General features: G+C 67.5%; 4 protein-coding genes across 6 annotated transcripts; 2 read left to right on the top strand and 2 right to left on the bottom strand.

Annotated features, from left to right (window-relative positions):
- Nucleotides 1–752: 752 nt before the first annotated feature.
- Nucleotides 753–4,372, top strand: RPS6KB2 (ribosomal protein S6 kinase B2). The gene is given in 16 exon segments (XM_021556118.2): nucleotides 753–876; nucleotides 1,481–1,515; nucleotides 1,609–1,729; nucleotides 1,815–1,883; nucleotides 1,951–2,098; nucleotides 2,362–2,419; nucleotides 2,496–2,596; nucleotides 2,669–2,759; nucleotides 2,844–2,934; nucleotides 3,045–3,152; nucleotides 3,242–3,304; nucleotides 3,378–3,455; nucleotides 3,530–3,637; nucleotides 3,710–3,822; nucleotides 4,205–4,320; nucleotides 4,323–4,372. Coding segments are annotated over 16 exon segments (1,422 nt in total). The 5' UTR covers nucleotides 753–804.
- Nucleotides 4,373–4,891: 519 nt separating this feature from the next.
- PTPRCAP (protein tyrosine phosphatase receptor type C associated protein) lies at nucleotides 4,892–6,210 on the bottom strand. The gene is made up of 2 exons (XM_077784435.1): nucleotides 6,184–6,210; nucleotides 4,892–5,657 (listed from the first exon to the last, which is right to left on the bottom strand). Exons 1-2 carry the CDS (start codon nucleotides 6,208–6,210, stop codon nucleotides 5,112–5,114), a joined length of 573 nt encoding a protein of 190 aa, XP_077640561.1. The 3' UTR covers nucleotides 4,892–5,111.
- Nucleotides 6,211–6,465: 255 nt separating this feature from the next.
- Nucleotides 6,466–10,317, bottom strand: CORO1B (coronin 1B). Of its 3 annotated transcripts, XM_021556120.2 has the most exons (11): nucleotides 10,252–10,317; nucleotides 9,264–9,466; nucleotides 9,064–9,186; nucleotides 8,859–8,988; nucleotides 8,608–8,789; nucleotides 8,270–8,389; nucleotides 8,092–8,196; nucleotides 7,878–8,023; nucleotides 7,736–7,793; nucleotides 7,235–7,519; nucleotides 6,466–7,045 (listed from the first exon to the last, which is right to left on the bottom strand). In XM_021556120.2, exons 2-11 carry the CDS (start codon nucleotides 9,462–9,464, stop codon nucleotides 6,923–6,925), a joined length of 1,473 nt encoding a protein of 490 aa, XP_021411795.1. In that variant the 5' UTR covers nucleotides 9,465–9,466; nucleotides 10,252–10,317; the 3' UTR covers nucleotides 6,466–6,922. The 3 variants fall into 3 exon arrangements, with proteins under 3 accessions (XP_021411795.1, XP_077640461.1, XP_077640462.1); XM_077784335.1 differs by having other exon boundaries at nucleotides 8,859–9,186; XM_077784336.1 differs by having other exon boundaries at nucleotides 7,006–7,041; nucleotides 8,859–9,186.
- A 1,097-nt stretch (nucleotides 10,318–11,414) lies between these two features.
- Nucleotides 11,415–14,039, top strand: CABP4 (calcium binding protein 4). Its single transcript, XM_077784434.1, has 6 exons — nucleotides 11,415–11,741; nucleotides 12,814–12,844; nucleotides 13,041–13,184; nucleotides 13,259–13,368; nucleotides 13,784–13,931; nucleotides 14,011–14,039. Exons 1-6 carry the CDS (start codon nucleotides 11,490–11,492, stop codon nucleotides 14,037–14,039), a joined length of 714 nt encoding a protein of 237 aa, XP_077640560.1. The 5' UTR covers nucleotides 11,415–11,489.
- The last annotated feature ends 625 nt before the right edge of the window (nucleotides 14,040–14,664 follow it).

Here is a 14,664-nt window from a genome sequence, read left to right as displayed (position 1 = left end):
CAGCCCCTGTAATGTCCGAGATCCTACAATAACACCAGCCACTCTCCAATAACACAGACCCCCTGCAGTGCCCCGACCCTACAATAACAGCAGTGACCCTACAATAACACCCAGATCCTACAGCCCTCACGTCCCTACAACAACACGGAGATCCTACACTAACACAGAGCCCCTGTAGTGCCTGAGAGCCTGCAATAACACACAGCCACTTTAGTGCCTGAAACCCCCCAATAAACCCCAGTCCCCGCAGTGTTCCGACCCTACAATAACACCAGAGACCCTACAATAATACCAGCGACCCTACAATAACACCAGAGACCCTACAATAACACCGGAGACCCTTCAATAACACACAGCCCCTGCAGTAACATCAGAGCCCCTGCAATAACACGCAGCCCCACAACCACCCCAGTGCCCCGCAGCCCCACTCGTGCCCCCCAGCCCCGCGGGAACCCCGGGCGGGATCTCCGCCTGGGGTCACCGGGATGTCCCCCTCGCTCCCTGCCCCCTGCTCTGACGTGGCGGCGGCGGCGCTGACGCCGTGGCGGGGCGGGGCGGGCCCCAGTAAAGGCTGTGAGCGGCCGCGCTGCCTCTGTCGTGCTCCCTGCGCCCCCCGGGACCCCGGCCCCGTGTCCCCGCGCAGGGGACACCCGGTGACGCGGGGGGCGTGGCCCGCGGGGGCGTGGCCAGCGCGGCGGGTTCCCCGGGCCCCGATAGGCGGGGTCGGGGGCGTGGCGGGGGCGTGGCCCCGGTGGGGGCGTGGCCATCGGGGCGGGTCCCCGGGGGTCCCGGCGCGGCGCCGTCATGGCGGGGGTGTTCGACATCGACCTGGAGACCGAGGAGGGCAGCGACGGGGACGAGCCCGAGCTGGGCGCCGTGAGCCGGCAGCGGGGCGCGGGGGAGGCACCGGGGCTGCGGCCGGCAGCGGGGCTGGGGCGGGGGGCGCCGCGGGGACGGGGGGCACCGGGAGCGGGACGGGCGGTGGAGGCGGTGAGCGGCACCGGGGCGCGGTGGGGACGGCGGGATCGCGGGTGTCGGGCGTGCGTGGGGTCCGCTGGGTGCCGGGAACGGCGGGCAGGGGCTTGGGGGACAGCGACAGGGGCAGTGACAGGGGTCCCGCCGGTGGCGGGACAGGGGTGTAGCCGGGCTGTCCGCGGGGACGGGGCGCCGGGGCACCGGGATCAGCCGCGGATCCCGGGTGGGCAGCGGGCGTCTCCCGCTGGGCAGGGCCCGGCCTCGGCCCCAAAACATCCGGCTGGGCCGGCTCGGCGCTGCCTCGCCCCGCGCTGCCGTGTCCTGCCCGTGTCCCGCCCGTGCCGTGCCCGTGTCCTGCCCGCCGTGGCTGCCCTCCTTGCCATGTGTCCCCTGCTTGCCGTGGGTCCTCTCTCTGCTGTGTCTCCCCTTCCTGCCCTGTGTCCTCTCCTTGCCATGCCCGCTGCTCCACCCCTGCCCACCTCTGACCGCGCGTTCCCACCCGCAGGAGATGGAGCTGGAGCCCCGGGGAAACGGCCTGGAGTAAGTGGGGGACAGCCTGCGGGGGCGTACGCGGGAAGGGGACAGGCAGGGGACAGGCAGGGGGCTGTCCCCGCTCACCCCCTCTCCCGCCAGGCCGGTGGGACACTATGAAGAGATCGAGATTTCCGAGAGCAGCGTCAACAATGGCCCCGAGCACATCGGCCCGCACTGCTTCGAGCTGCTCCGCGTCCTGGGCAAGGGTGGCTACGGCAAGGTGGGGATGCGGCGGGGCTGGGGGACTCTGGGGGGTTCCATTGCTCCCCGACGGCGTCCCCAGCCTTTCCTGCCCGTCCTTCAAGGTGTTCCAGGTGCGCAAAGTGCAGGGCACCAACACGGGAAAGATCTTCGCCATGAAGGTCCTGAAGAAGGTAGGGCCGCCCCGGCCTCCCCAGCCCCCCGGGGACCCCCCCACTCCGCTCACTGCCTCCCCCCCAGGCCAAGATCGCCTGCAACGCCAAGGACACGGCGCACACCCGGGCAGAGAGGAACATCCTGGAGGCCGTCAAGCACCCCTTCATCGTCGACCTCATCTACGCCTTCCAGACGGGCGGCAAGCTCTACCTCATCCTGGAGTGCCTCAGCGGTGCGGGCTGGCTCGGGGGTCCCGGGGACTGCTCCAGGGATGGCTACGAGTTGTCCCAGGGGTGGCTCAAGAGGTTCCAGGGGTGGCTCAGGATGTCCAGGGACAGTTAAAGTGTAACCTGGTGTGGCTACAGTGTTCAGGGATGGTTTAAGGGTGTCCCAAGATGGCTACAGAGTGTCTCAGGATGGCTCACATGTTCCCAGGGGTGATTAAGGAGTGTCCAGGGATGGCTCAGGAGGGTCCCTCTTGGGCTCTCTATGCAGGTGGAGAGCTCTTCATGCAGCTGGAGCGGGAAGGGATCTTCCTGGAGGACACTGCCTGGTAGGGATGTGGTAGTGGGGGTGTGGATGGGGTGGGCGCCCATACATCGCTCACAGCCACCCCGATCCTGCTGCAGTTTCTACCTGAGTGAGATCACGCTGGCGCTGGGTCACCTGCATTCCCACGGGATCATCTACCGGGATCTTAAGCCGGAGAATATCATGCTCAACAGCCAAGGTGGGTTTGGGGGGCAAACTGGGGAGCCTGGAGGTTCTTTGGGGGCAGCGCTGATCCCCCTGTGTCCCTCAGGTCACATCAAGCTGACGGACTTCGGGCTGTGCAAGGAGTCCATCCACGACGGAGCCGTCACCCACACCTTCTGCGGCACCATCGAGTACATGTGAGGTGGATGCAGCACTGGGGGGAATTTGGGGGGTCTGTCCCGGCTCCCCATCCGCTCAGGGCCCCCTCCTGCACCCCCCAGGGCCCCCGAGATCCTGGTGCGGAGTGGGCACAACCGGGCGGTGGACTGGTGGAGCCTGGGCGCCCTGATGTACGACATGCTCACCGGATCGGCAAGTCCCGCTGCTGCTCCTTCCTCCCTGGGAACTGGGGGGGCATCCCGGGGTGACCCCGAGCCTCCCTGGCCCGCCTGGCTCCTCACGGCCCCGCCGTGTCCCCACAGCCGCCGTTCACCGCCGAGAACCGCAAGAAGACCATCGACAAGATCCTCAAGGGGAAGCTGGTGCTGCCGCCCTACCTGACACCCGACGCTCGTGACCTCCTCAAAAAGGTGCCCCCCCCCAGATTTCCCTCACCCACCTCCCCCCACCTTTATTTACGTAGCTCCCATTCCCATCTCTATCCCTGTCTCTCTCCCAGTTCCTCAAGCGGAACCCCAGCCAGCGGGTTGGGGGCGGCCCCGGTGACGCGGCTGATGTGCAGGTACTGGGGCTGGGTGGGCAGGCGGTGCCATGGACACCCCCCAAATCCTGCCTGACACCCCCAAACCCCACAGAAACAGCCTTTCTTCCGCCACATCAACTGGGAGGACCTGCTGGCGCGCAGGCTGGACCCCCCCTTCAAACCCTGCCTGGTAGGGGGGGCCGAGGGGGGAGGCCGGGAACGTTTTGGGGGGCTCTGTGGGAGCAGCCGCCGTGTTCCCCGCAGCAGTCGGAGGAGGACGTGAGCCAGTTCGACACCCGCTTCACCCGCCAGACCCCCGTGGACAGCCCTGACGACGCCGCCATCAGTGAGAGCGCCAACCAGGCCTTCCTGGTAGGGGGGCACAGCCTGAGGGGGGATCCCTGGCACGCCCAGGACCCCCTGGTGACACCCCCAAACCCACAGGGCTTCACCTACGTGGCCCCCTCGGTGCTGGAGAGCATCAAGGAAGGGTTCTCCTTCCAGCCCAAGGTGCGCTCCCCCCGCCGCCTCAACAGCAGCCCCCGCACCCCCGTCAGGTACTGGGGCACAGGGGGCCAGGGGGTGCTTTAGGGTGGGGGCTGTGGGATGGAGGTGTTTTGGGATGGGGGTTTCAGGGTGGGCACCGAGGTGGGGATAGTGCTGGGGGTGCAGTGCAGGGGTGGTGCATAGAGGGTGGGAGGGCTCAACCTGCTCTGTCCTGGGAGTACAGAGACTGGGGGGCAGTGGGGTGAGGGTCTGGGGTGCTTTGGGGTGAGGGAATGAGAGTGGGCCACAAAGTGGTGAAAGAGTAGGGAAGTTCATGGAGTATGGGGGGAGCTGGGGCCTCCAGTGGGGGGAAGGAGCTCTGTGGGCACTGGCTGCCCCCCCTTTCTTGCCCTCTGTGCGTGCCCCACTCACCCCCTCATGTGTCACCCCCAGCCCTGTGAAGTTCTCCCCCTTCGAGGCATTCAAGCCGGTGGCCCCAGGCGACCCCATGGAGCTGGGGCCCCCCCAGGCCCCCCCACCCGAGGGCACGGCCCCACTGCCCATCAAACCCTCGGGGGGGCCAAGAAGCAGAAGGGGGGCCGGGGGCGGGTGCCCAGGTAGGGGTAGGGAGGGTGGGGGGTTTTGGGGGGGGGGGGGGGGCCTGGTGCTCCCCATGGGGTGGGGGGAACCCCACGGTGCTGCTTGTGCTCTGGGGGGCTCATCCCCCTCCGGCACAGCCCCCTGCCCGCTGGGCTCGGGGGTGCAGGGAGAACCCCGGGGTGTGGCCCCCCCCAGGGATGTGCCCCCCCCGTGGGAGTGGCCTTTTGGGGTGCGGCCCCTCTGGGGCGCGGCCCTGCTGCTGGATGCGTGCCAATTAAAGGACTTGCTGAGGCTGTGGTGGTCCCTGTGCTGGAGCTGGGGGGCACACTGGGAGGGCGGGGGAGTTGCCCCACCGGGGTGGGGGTCCAGGCTCCACCCCCTCTGCGATGCCCCGCCCACTTCAGGCCCCGCCCACCGACCACACCTTCACTGACCACGCCCACTTCTCTGTAAGCCACGCCCCCTGGGCGGCTCTGCCCCCAGGGCTGCTCGTTTATTGGTCAGCGCCAAGCCGGGCAGGGCTCCTGCAGCCAATCAGGAGCCTCGGCTGGGGGCGGGCAGGGGACAGAGAAGGGGTCCCTTGGCTGGCAGGGAGGTGACACTGCAGGGAGGTGACAGTACAGGGAGGCGACAGTACACGGTAATGAAAGTGCAGGGAGGTGACAGTACAGGGAGGTGACACAGTACAGGGCATTGACAGTACAGGGAGGTGACACTACAGGGAGGTGAATCAAAGGGTGGTGACATCAGGACGGTGATGTCACAAGGCGGTGACGTGTGGCCGCGCGTCCCCCCAGGCCGCTGTCCCCGAGAAGGCGTGCAGGTCACTGAGCAGGGCCTCGGCGCTGCCCCCCGCCACCTCCCCCTCACTCAGGGGGCTCTCCCCGCCCTCTGGCGCTGCCTCGGCCTGCTCCTCTTCCTCCTCATCCTCCTCCTGCTCATCCTCCTCCCCCTCATCCTGCTGCGGCCGCCGCTCCAGGCTCCAGGGCATCAGCTCTTCCTCCTCGTCCCGCACGGCCACCTCCGTGTCGCCGTCCCCGAGGGCCGCGGCGGGGTCCCCCGGCGAGCGCAGCCGGTGCCACTGTCCCCGCAGCAGCTCCAGCGCCCGGCGGCCCAGGGGCCGGGGGTGGTAGCGGCCGGCCGAGAGGCGGCACAGGTGGTGCCAGGCCAGCGCCAGCCCCAGCGCCAGGCACAGCAGGAGCCCCAGCAGCGCGGCCACCGCCCGGTCATTGCGGGCCACCGCGGGGTCCCCGGCCGCCGCCGGCCCCGCCAGCGCCAGCAGCAGCGGGGGCCAGCGCGGGGCAGCCTGCGGGGGAGGGCAGCGCGGTCAGACCGCACCGCACGTGGCTTCCCGGAGCTGGAATGCAGGGAAGGGCCGGGGCGAAGGGCAGCGGGGACGGGGGGCAAGGTACGGGGAGGGGCGGGCGACCCGCGGGGACGGAAGCCGTGGGTGGCGGGTGCGGCAGCACCTGCAGGTGCTCCGGGAGAGCAACCGGGTCCTGCCACCCCACATGGCTGCACAGCCCCCCTAGAATCCCTTGCCCCTGCCCACATCCCCCGCCAAAGCCTCAGGGCCCCCCCAGGGCACTCGCAATCTTCATTGTGGCTGCACTGCTCCCAGCCCTACCCCAAAACCTGACGCACCCAAGCCCACCACGCTCCCCTGGACCCCCCCTCCTTCCCCTCCAACCCTGCTGTGCTCCCCTTATCCCCCCAAATATTCCAGACTTCCCTTACCCTCCCACTCCTCCCCAACCTCACCCTGGCTCCCTGATCCTGCCTTCCCCAACCTGTCCCCCAGCCCCTCGGCTCCCAGCTCACCAGTCTCCCACCCTGCCCGGTTTTGGTGTGCTCACCATCAGTGGGTGCAGCCAGAGCGGGTCCCGATGCCACGGGCGCGCTCCGAGATGGGGGAGCCCCCCCCAACTTCCTGCCCCACGCAGCGGATGTGCCAGAGCGGGAGGGGGCCCGAGTGCTGCACCCCCTCACCCCTGCTACCCAAAATGCCGCCCCGTGCCCCCCCACTTCCTGCCAAGGCGCTGAGCTCCCACCCGTGACCGCTGCGCCTTCCTGCCCCCGCTCTGTCACCCTGCAGGTGGCCCTGCAACCATCGCTTTTCTTATAAATCCTTTATTTGGAGTGAAAATATAGTTTTTGATCTTGCACTGGAATGGAAAGGGGGGACACAAGGAGGAGAGGGGAGGAAAATCCCCCAAAATATAGGGGGGACAGTATTTCACAGTTGAGGAGGGTAGATCATGCCCTGCCCCACAGAAAGGGGGGAGACCCCACACAGGGACTGAGGGGTGCAGGGGGTAATCTTTGATCCCAGGAGGAACCCCCCAGCCTGAGGGATGGGGGGCAGGGGTGGAGAGTGGTCCATGATTTGGGGGGACAGCACCCAGTAAGGCAATGGGGGGAAGCGGGGAGCTGCCAGAGGGGCAGCCAGCCCCCCAATGGTAGAAGGGCCTGGAGCAGGGCAAGGGGGAGCACCCCAGGGGGGCGAGATGGTTCAGGGGGGTCCCTGGGGTGCAGGTGTAGTCCCTGGGGCGGTGGTCCCTGAGAGGGTCCCTACACGTGGCCGTTCTCGAGGCGGCTGAGCTGCTCCTCCAGGCGGGAGATGCGCTGGCCCTGCTCCGCCACCAGCGCCCGCAGCGCCGCCACCTCCTCTAGCACCTCCTCCAGGCGACCTCCCTGGGGGACAGCCCCGTCAGGGGACACGCCCAGCAGAGCCACACCCACTGCTTATGGCCGCACCCACCTGCCACACCCACCCATCGCCCACCAGAGTAACCGCACCCACTGCACAGCCCCACCCACACCGACCACACCCCCCTGTCCCCCTTGTCCCCCTTGTCCCCCTTGTCCCCCCTGTCCCCTTACCGTGGTGCTGCCGGAGTCAAGCACCGGGGGGGCACTGAAGCGAGTGGACGCGGGGGCCGCGGGAGGTGGCATGGTGGCCCCGCTGGCGGCGGCGCCGGCGGCGCGGCTGTCATGTAGCAGCGTGCGCCGGCTCACCTTGAGGTCCCGCTGCTTGCTGGGGACGTAGGCCTGGCGCAGGGACACCAGCACGGGCCCCGCCGTGCGCCCCGCCACCCACTCCTCCGCCTCCATGGCCGCCTCGGGGCCTGCCGTGTCCGGGTACAGGTCGTCCTGGAACAGGTCCGACTGCCCCCAACAGCGTCAGAGAGGTGGCATCCTCAGGGGGACCCCCAGAGATGCCACGGGGACACAGCCTCACTGGGGACCCCCCATTGCTCCCATGTCCTGCCCAGGAACCCCACACGGCCCCGTGTCCTGTCGGGTGACCCCTCTCAGTCCCCGTGGGGACTCCCACCAGCCCTGCTGGGTTTCCCCAGCCCACATCCCCCTATCCCCACCCACCTTCCTTGGCACGGTCATGATGATGGGCTCACACTTGCGCTCGTGCAGCTTGTAGAACCTGCCGGGGGAGCAGAGGGGGTCATGGAAGGTTTTGGGGGGATCTGGGGGTCCCTCACCTCGTCCCTCTTGTCCCCGTGCCCACCTGGCGATCTCGCACTTGCTGACGTCCAGCCCGCGCTTGGGCATCCAGCCCATTCCCCGCTGGGGCTCCTTGCTGGTGAAGGTGTTGAGGAAGTGGATGTAGGGTGGCTCCTCGGTGATCTCGAAGTAGCGGATGCTCGAGTCGCCCTGGGGACACGCCGTTAGGAGGGACCCTGGCTCCGGGGGTGCCACCAGCAGGGTGGGGAGCTCCGTACCTTGCCGCAGACGTAGACCACGCTGGTGTCGGGGTCGTAGAAGGGCAGCAGAGCCCCGTTGCTGGAGTCCAGCTCCTGCAGCCCCATGGGCTCCTCCAGGTTCTCCTGGGGTGGGATGAGGTGTCAGGCACGCGGGGAACACCAAAATGGTTCCGGGGACCCCCGGGGCGCCACTCACCATGTCCCACAGTGCCAGCTGCCGCTCGCTCATGCGGCTGAAGCCAGTGGTGAAGATCTTGCCGTCGGCCAGGAAGATGGCGCGCATGGGACGGGCTCCCTCGTGTGCCCGCTCCTTCTCCTGGGGGGCACGGCTGTCACCGGTGCCCGCAGCACCCCAGGGACAGGCACCGAGGGACAGGGGACAGTGGGGACAACCAGGAGACAAGGACACCCACGGAACACGGGACAATGGGGTGTACCAAGGGACAGGAACAGGGAGCAGGGGATTCTCCCCAAGAACCAGTGCAGGGCAGCGCCCTGATGACACAGGCCCGCCAGGGGGGTGGGGACACTCACGGCCACCACGGTGCCACGGCGGGGGTCGATGACACGAACGCTCTTGTCCTTGCAGGCGGTGCAGAAGTGGGAGCCATCACGGCTCCAGCTGACGCTGTAGATAAGGTCGGGGTGCAGCCCGTCCAGGCGGTACAGCTCCTCCGCCGTGCCCACGTTCCAGATCAGCACCACGTTGTCGCAGCCTGGGGGACATGGCAGGGGTCACCTCGGCCGCGCGGCCCCCTCCATGTGCCCGCCGTGTCCCCCCGTACCCGCGCTGAGCAGGACGTTGCGGGCGGTGGGGTGCCAGGTGACAATGCCGACGCGCTTCGAGTGGCCCTCCAGGACCACCACCGGCTCCGTCAGCGGCTGGCTCAGCCCGTTCTCTGGGATCTGCCACACCTGAGGGGACAGAGGGGACAGTGAGCAAAGCGGGATGACCCCTGCCACCCCCCAGGATCCTGTGCCGCCCCTCACCATGACGGTGCAATCCTCGGAGCCGCTGGCGATGACGTGGTCGTTGTGGGGACACCAGTCGATGTCGAGGACGGGGCCCGTGTGGCCGCACACCGTGGGGTACGACTTGTCGATGCGTCCGGTCTGGGGACGAAGCGACAGCAGGCAGGGGTCACCCACCAGCACAAACCCCCATTTCCGCATCACCGCCCCGCTGTCACCTTGTGCAGGGGGAGGACGAGGAAGGCGCCGCCGCCGCTGGCCTCCACGATGATGGCGACGAAGGAGGGGTTGACGGCGCAGAAGGTGCTGTCCCAGGTGACGCGGGACACGCGGATGTCATCGTAGCACTGGTCCGTCTTCACCGGCTGCCCGAACACGTGCCGGAATTTGCTCTGCCGCACCACCTTCCGGAAGGACATGGCTGGGGAGCGCCCCGGCCCCGGTCAGGTATGCTGGGATACCCCAAAAGGGGAGGCAGGGCCACCAGGGAGGCGGCCTGGGAATAGGGTGTCCCCCGAACTGGGTTTGTCACTGTTTTCCACCGCAGTAAAGGGTGGCTCAGCCACTCTCAGGAACCAGGAACTGGGGACACACCCCTGTCCTTGCCACCTCCCTGAAGGGAAGTCAGGAAGCACCCCAGGAATGGGGACTCTGAATGAAACAGGGAGTGTCCCATTCGGGATGGGGACAAAGACAAGGGTGTCCTCCTGGAAACACGGGTGGGGATGGAAAGGAGGGCAGGGACAGCTCCAAGAGATCAAGGGACAGGGGTGGCCCTGCTGGCTATGGGGTCAGGGACAGGGAAAGGGATGGGGACAAGGATAGGGATGGGGGGCTACGAATGAGGACGGTGGTGGCCTCATTCTGTACGGGGACAGTGACGAGGACAGGACAAGGATGGAGACAGGAAAAAGGATGGGGACGGGGGCGGGGTCAGGAATGGGGCCGGTGGTGGCCGCGCTTGGTACAGGAACAGGAATGGGGACAGGGACGAGGATGGGGACATGGACGCGGAAGGGGATGGGGTGGTCCCGCTAGGTATGGGGTCAGGGACTGGGAGAGGGACAGGGATGGGGACGGGGACAGGGGGTGGCCGCGCAGGGAACGGGGATGGGGCTGCCCCGGGAAGGCGGATGGGGGCCCCGGGGGACCGTGCCCGGCGGGTCGGGACGGGGGTCGGTGGCCGGTACCGGTGCCCGCACTCACCGGCGGGTCGGAGCCCGGGGCCGGTGCCGGCGTCGGGAGCGGCGGCGGCGGCGGCGGGGGCGGGGCAGGAAGTGACCGGGGCCGCCCCGCGCCTGCGCGGCCGCGGGGCGGGGGCACCGGCGGGGCGGGGGCACCGGGGCGCCCCACGGACGGGAGCATCCCACGGATGGGGCCCCCCACGGACGGGGCAGCTCACGGACGGGAGCATCCCACGGATGGGGCCCCCCACGGACGGGAGCATCCCACGGACGGGAGCGCCCCACGGACGGGAGCATCCCACGGATGGGGCCCCCCACGGACGGGGCAGCTCACGGACGGGAGCATCCCACGGATGGGGCCCCCCACGGACGGGAGCATCCCACGGATGGGGCCCCCCACGGACGGGAGCATCCCACGGACGGGAGCGCCCCACGGACGGGAGCATCCCACGGATGGGGCCCCCCACGGACGGGAGCATCCCACGGACGGGAGCGCCCCACGGACGGGAGCATCCCACGGACGGGAGCATCCCACGGACGGGAGCATCCCACGGATGGGGCCCCCCACGGACGGGGCAGTTCACGGACGGGGCAGCCCGGCCGTACGGTCCCCGTAGACAGCGTCAGTGGGTGGCACAGGGGCAATGGCAGTATGACACAGGGCTGCTGTCACCTCCACCAGTGTCGCCCCGCTGTGTCACCCCCCGGCTCTCATTTTGGGGTGTCCCTGCCCTCTGAAGCCCCCTGTGGCACCCTGTCATGTCACCCACCCAAGTCATGTCCTGGGGACACCCCGCCAGTCCCCACCCTGGGGGGGACAATAAATGGACCTACCTTAGAGGTGGGGGGAGCTCGGGGAGAGGTGCCAGGTGAGGGGACACAGCGGTGGCCTTGCGGTGTCACCACTGGGGACCTGGGTTGTTCTGGGGACACAGTGGTGGCTCTGGGGTGTCACCGCTGGGAGCATTGGGCAGTGCTGGGGACAGTGGTGGCTCTGGGTGTCACCTCTGGATTCAGGGTCTCGGTGGTGACCCCGGGGTGCTGGTGGGGACCTGTCCGGTGGCCGTGCCCGGGGGCCGGTGGCCGTGGCTGTTTCCTGCCATTAATCACCGCTAATTGGCTTTGCCCTGGCGGGCCCGCGGCGGGGGGAGTTTGGGGGGGTCACGGGGGGTGTAAGAGGATTTCCCTGCGCCTTCCTCCGGCTCGGCCGTCCCGGGGTCCTGCTCCCTGCCCACCCGCTGCCCACCCGGCCCCGGCCCCATGCCACGCTCCCGCGGGGACAAAGGGACCCCCAAGGACACGGAGCCCCCGCAGAAGGGGAAAGGGGGGCACGAGGAGGGGGAAAAACCCCCCAAAGCCCCCGAGGACGTCAGTGCCCCGGCCCCCAAGAATTCCGGCTCCGAGCACCGGCACGGTGGGCACGGGCAGAAGAGTGGGAAGAAGGGTCCCACCGACCCCCACGCTGCTGCCACCAAGACCTACTCCCCCTTCCTCAACACCGTCTTTGGCAAGGTGGGGACACCAGAGGGGACGTGGGCATGAGGGTGGCAATGGAGGGACCCTGGAAATTGAGGGGATGTGGGGACAGGGGAGAGGGGGACAGGGGTAGTCCAAGATCCTGTGGATGGAAGGGGGACAGGAGCTTTGGGGACATGATCAGGGACACTCTGGGATCCTGGGGATGGAGAGGATATGGGGACATGGGGACAGTGAGGGTGGGGACAGGAATAGTCCAGGACACTGCAGATGGAGGGGATGTGGAGCATTTGAGACATGGGGATATGGAGACAGTGGAGCTGATCCAGGGCCCTGGCTATGGAAGGAACATGGGGAATCTGGGAATGGGGACAGGGACAGTCCAGGACCCTGTAGATGAAGAGGGCATTGAGGCAGGATGGGCTTGGGGACGGTGGGATGGGGATGTTCCACAACCCTGGGGACAGAGGGGACATGGGGCCAGTGAAGATGGTGTTGGGACACTCCAGGACCCTGGGGATGAAGGGAATGTTGGGCACTGGGGACATTGTTGGGTCCCCAGTCTGGGTCCTTGGGGATTAAAACGACATGGGGACAGTGGGGACACAGTTGGGGACACTCTGGGACCCTAGGAATGAGGACATGGGGACAGTGGGAATGGGCTCAGGGACCTGCTGGAAAGCCTGGAATTGTGGGGATAGATGGGACATGCGTGCTGGGAATGGTGCTGGGGACAGAGGGGACATCCTGAAGGGACAGCCAAGCTCTGTGGGGGTAAAAATGCTGCTCCTCCACCTCTGGAGCACAATTCCTCTTGGCAGCATCCATGGCCACCTGGCACATCCCATCCAGAGCCTGGGGGTCCCGGAGTGGGACACCCCTGGGGTGGGTGACAGGAGTGGGGACACGGGGACCGGGGCAGGGCAGGTGGGAGGTGCAGGCACAGGACAGGGCGGAGCTTTGCCTCCAATCCCACTAATCCTCCGCTGGAGTTAATTTTGGCCTGCGCTTAACAAAGGTGACACCGAGGTTTGAGGGGGTGAGGAGGGGGGATGGACACAGAGCTGGGTCTCATTCTGCTGTCACCCCTTCTGTGTGCCCCACGCAGGAGCGGGAGCTGTCACCGGAGGAGCTGGATGGTGAGCAGGGGGCACAGGGTGGGGACATGGGCCTAGGGGAATGGAGCGGGCACCTCCTCATGGAGGGATCTGCTGTGGGGACGTGGCCATGGAGGGGTCACCCACACCCAAGAAGGGACTTGCCCTGGGGTGACACGGTGCCCATGTGACCCTCCATGCCTGATGATGTCCCTTTCCCACCCGTGGCCATGCCCAGAGCTGCTGGACGCCTTCAAGGAGTTTGACACAGACCAGGATGGCTACATCAGCTACAAGGACCTGGGCGCCTGCATGCGCACGCTGGGGTACATGCCCACCGAGATGGAGCTCATCGAGATCTCCCAGCACATCAAGATGAGGAGTGAGTGGGGCCGGGGGCCCAGGGAGGGGACCTGGGGTCGCTGGGGTGCTGAGGGTGTCCCCTTCCCACCGCAGTGGGTGGCCGCGTGGACTTCGAGGACTTTGTGCAGATGATGGGCCCGAAGCTGCGGGAGGAGACGGCGCACATGGTGGGCGTGAGGGAGCTCAAGATCGCCTTCCGCGAGGTACGGCCACCGCCACGGGGACAGTGGGTGTGATGTCCCCTCCTCAGGGCCACCACAGCCATGAGGGGACCACAGGCATGGTGGAGACAGTGACCCTGGAGAGACCCTGGTGGGGACAGTAATGATGGGGGCATGGAGGGGATGGTGATCATGGGAAGACCACGGTGAGATGGTGACCATAGAGGGGACCATGGGGTGACCACAGACATGGAGGGGACTCTGACCATGAGAAGACCATAGCGGTGACCACAGGCAGGAGAAGACAATGACCATGGGGAAACCATGACCATGGGGTGACCACAGGCACAGAGAGAACACTGACTGGGGTGAATGATGACCATGGGGGTGACCACGAGGAGCTGGGGGTGCCGGTGGCCATGGTGGGAGGGTGACCCCCAGCCCGCGGGTGCCGCAGTTCGACATGAACGGGGACGGGGAGATCAGCACGGCCGAGATGCGCGAGGCCATCGCGGCGCTGCTCGGGGAGCAGCTGAAGGCGCAGGAGGTGGACGAGATCCTGCAGGACGTGGATCTCAACGGGGACGGTCACGTGGACTTCGACGGTGAGGGCAGCCCCTTCCCCAGGGGGCCGTGGCAGGGGCTGAGCCCCGGGTCCCCTGACGTCCCCTCCTTGCCCCGCAGAGTTCGTGATGATGCTGTCATCCCGGTAACGGAGACACCGGGCAGGAGGGGACCCCCGGCTGACCCCCCCAGCCCCTCCTTGGCCCCTCCGTGTCTGGCCAATGGACCCGAGAGCTCTGCCAACATTGGGGTTCAGAGGGAACAGCTGGAGCGGAGAATCTGGGAACGGGGCAGACGCGACACCCCCGACCCCAAAAGCCACCGGCTGTGGTGGCAGAGCCAGCGGAGGCCAGGGGCCCAATAAACCCCTTTGAGCAGAGCTGGATGGAGGTGTCTGCTGGTTGTGGGGAAGGACGTGGGGTCAGCATCCTCCCCTGGCCACTCGAGCCACCCAGGGGTGGAGACAGCGGGGGCACGTGCCATGGGGAAGGGCAGGGCATGGGGGCACCTATGTCACTTGCAGGGAGTCCCCACAATCCCTTGGGATATCCCTCCCTGCCCATGGAAGTGTCCCCAGGGGGTCCCCAGGGCCACTCGGGACCTCCCCTCTCTGGATGACACCCCCCATACCAGGTGATCAAAATGGGTTCCCGGGAAGAGTCAAGGGTCCCCCTGAAGTCACCCGGGGTGTCCCCAGCACTCCAAACCCAGTGGGGAACACAGGGGGACACAGGAGACACCCCTCAATCCCCCACCTGCCATGGGACAGCAGAA

Source organism: Lonchura striata, chromosome 6 (genome assembly GCF_046129695.1).
Source record: "Lonchura striata isolate bLonStr1 chromosome 6, bLonStr1.mat, whole genome shotgun sequence".
In the NCBI taxonomy this organism is placed as follows: Eukaryota; Metazoa; Chordata; class Aves; order Passeriformes; family Estrildidae; genus Lonchura; species Lonchura striata.
The sequence above is the reverse complement of the archived record's forward strand: the minus strand, read 5'-3'. Positions and strand labels throughout refer to the sequence as shown.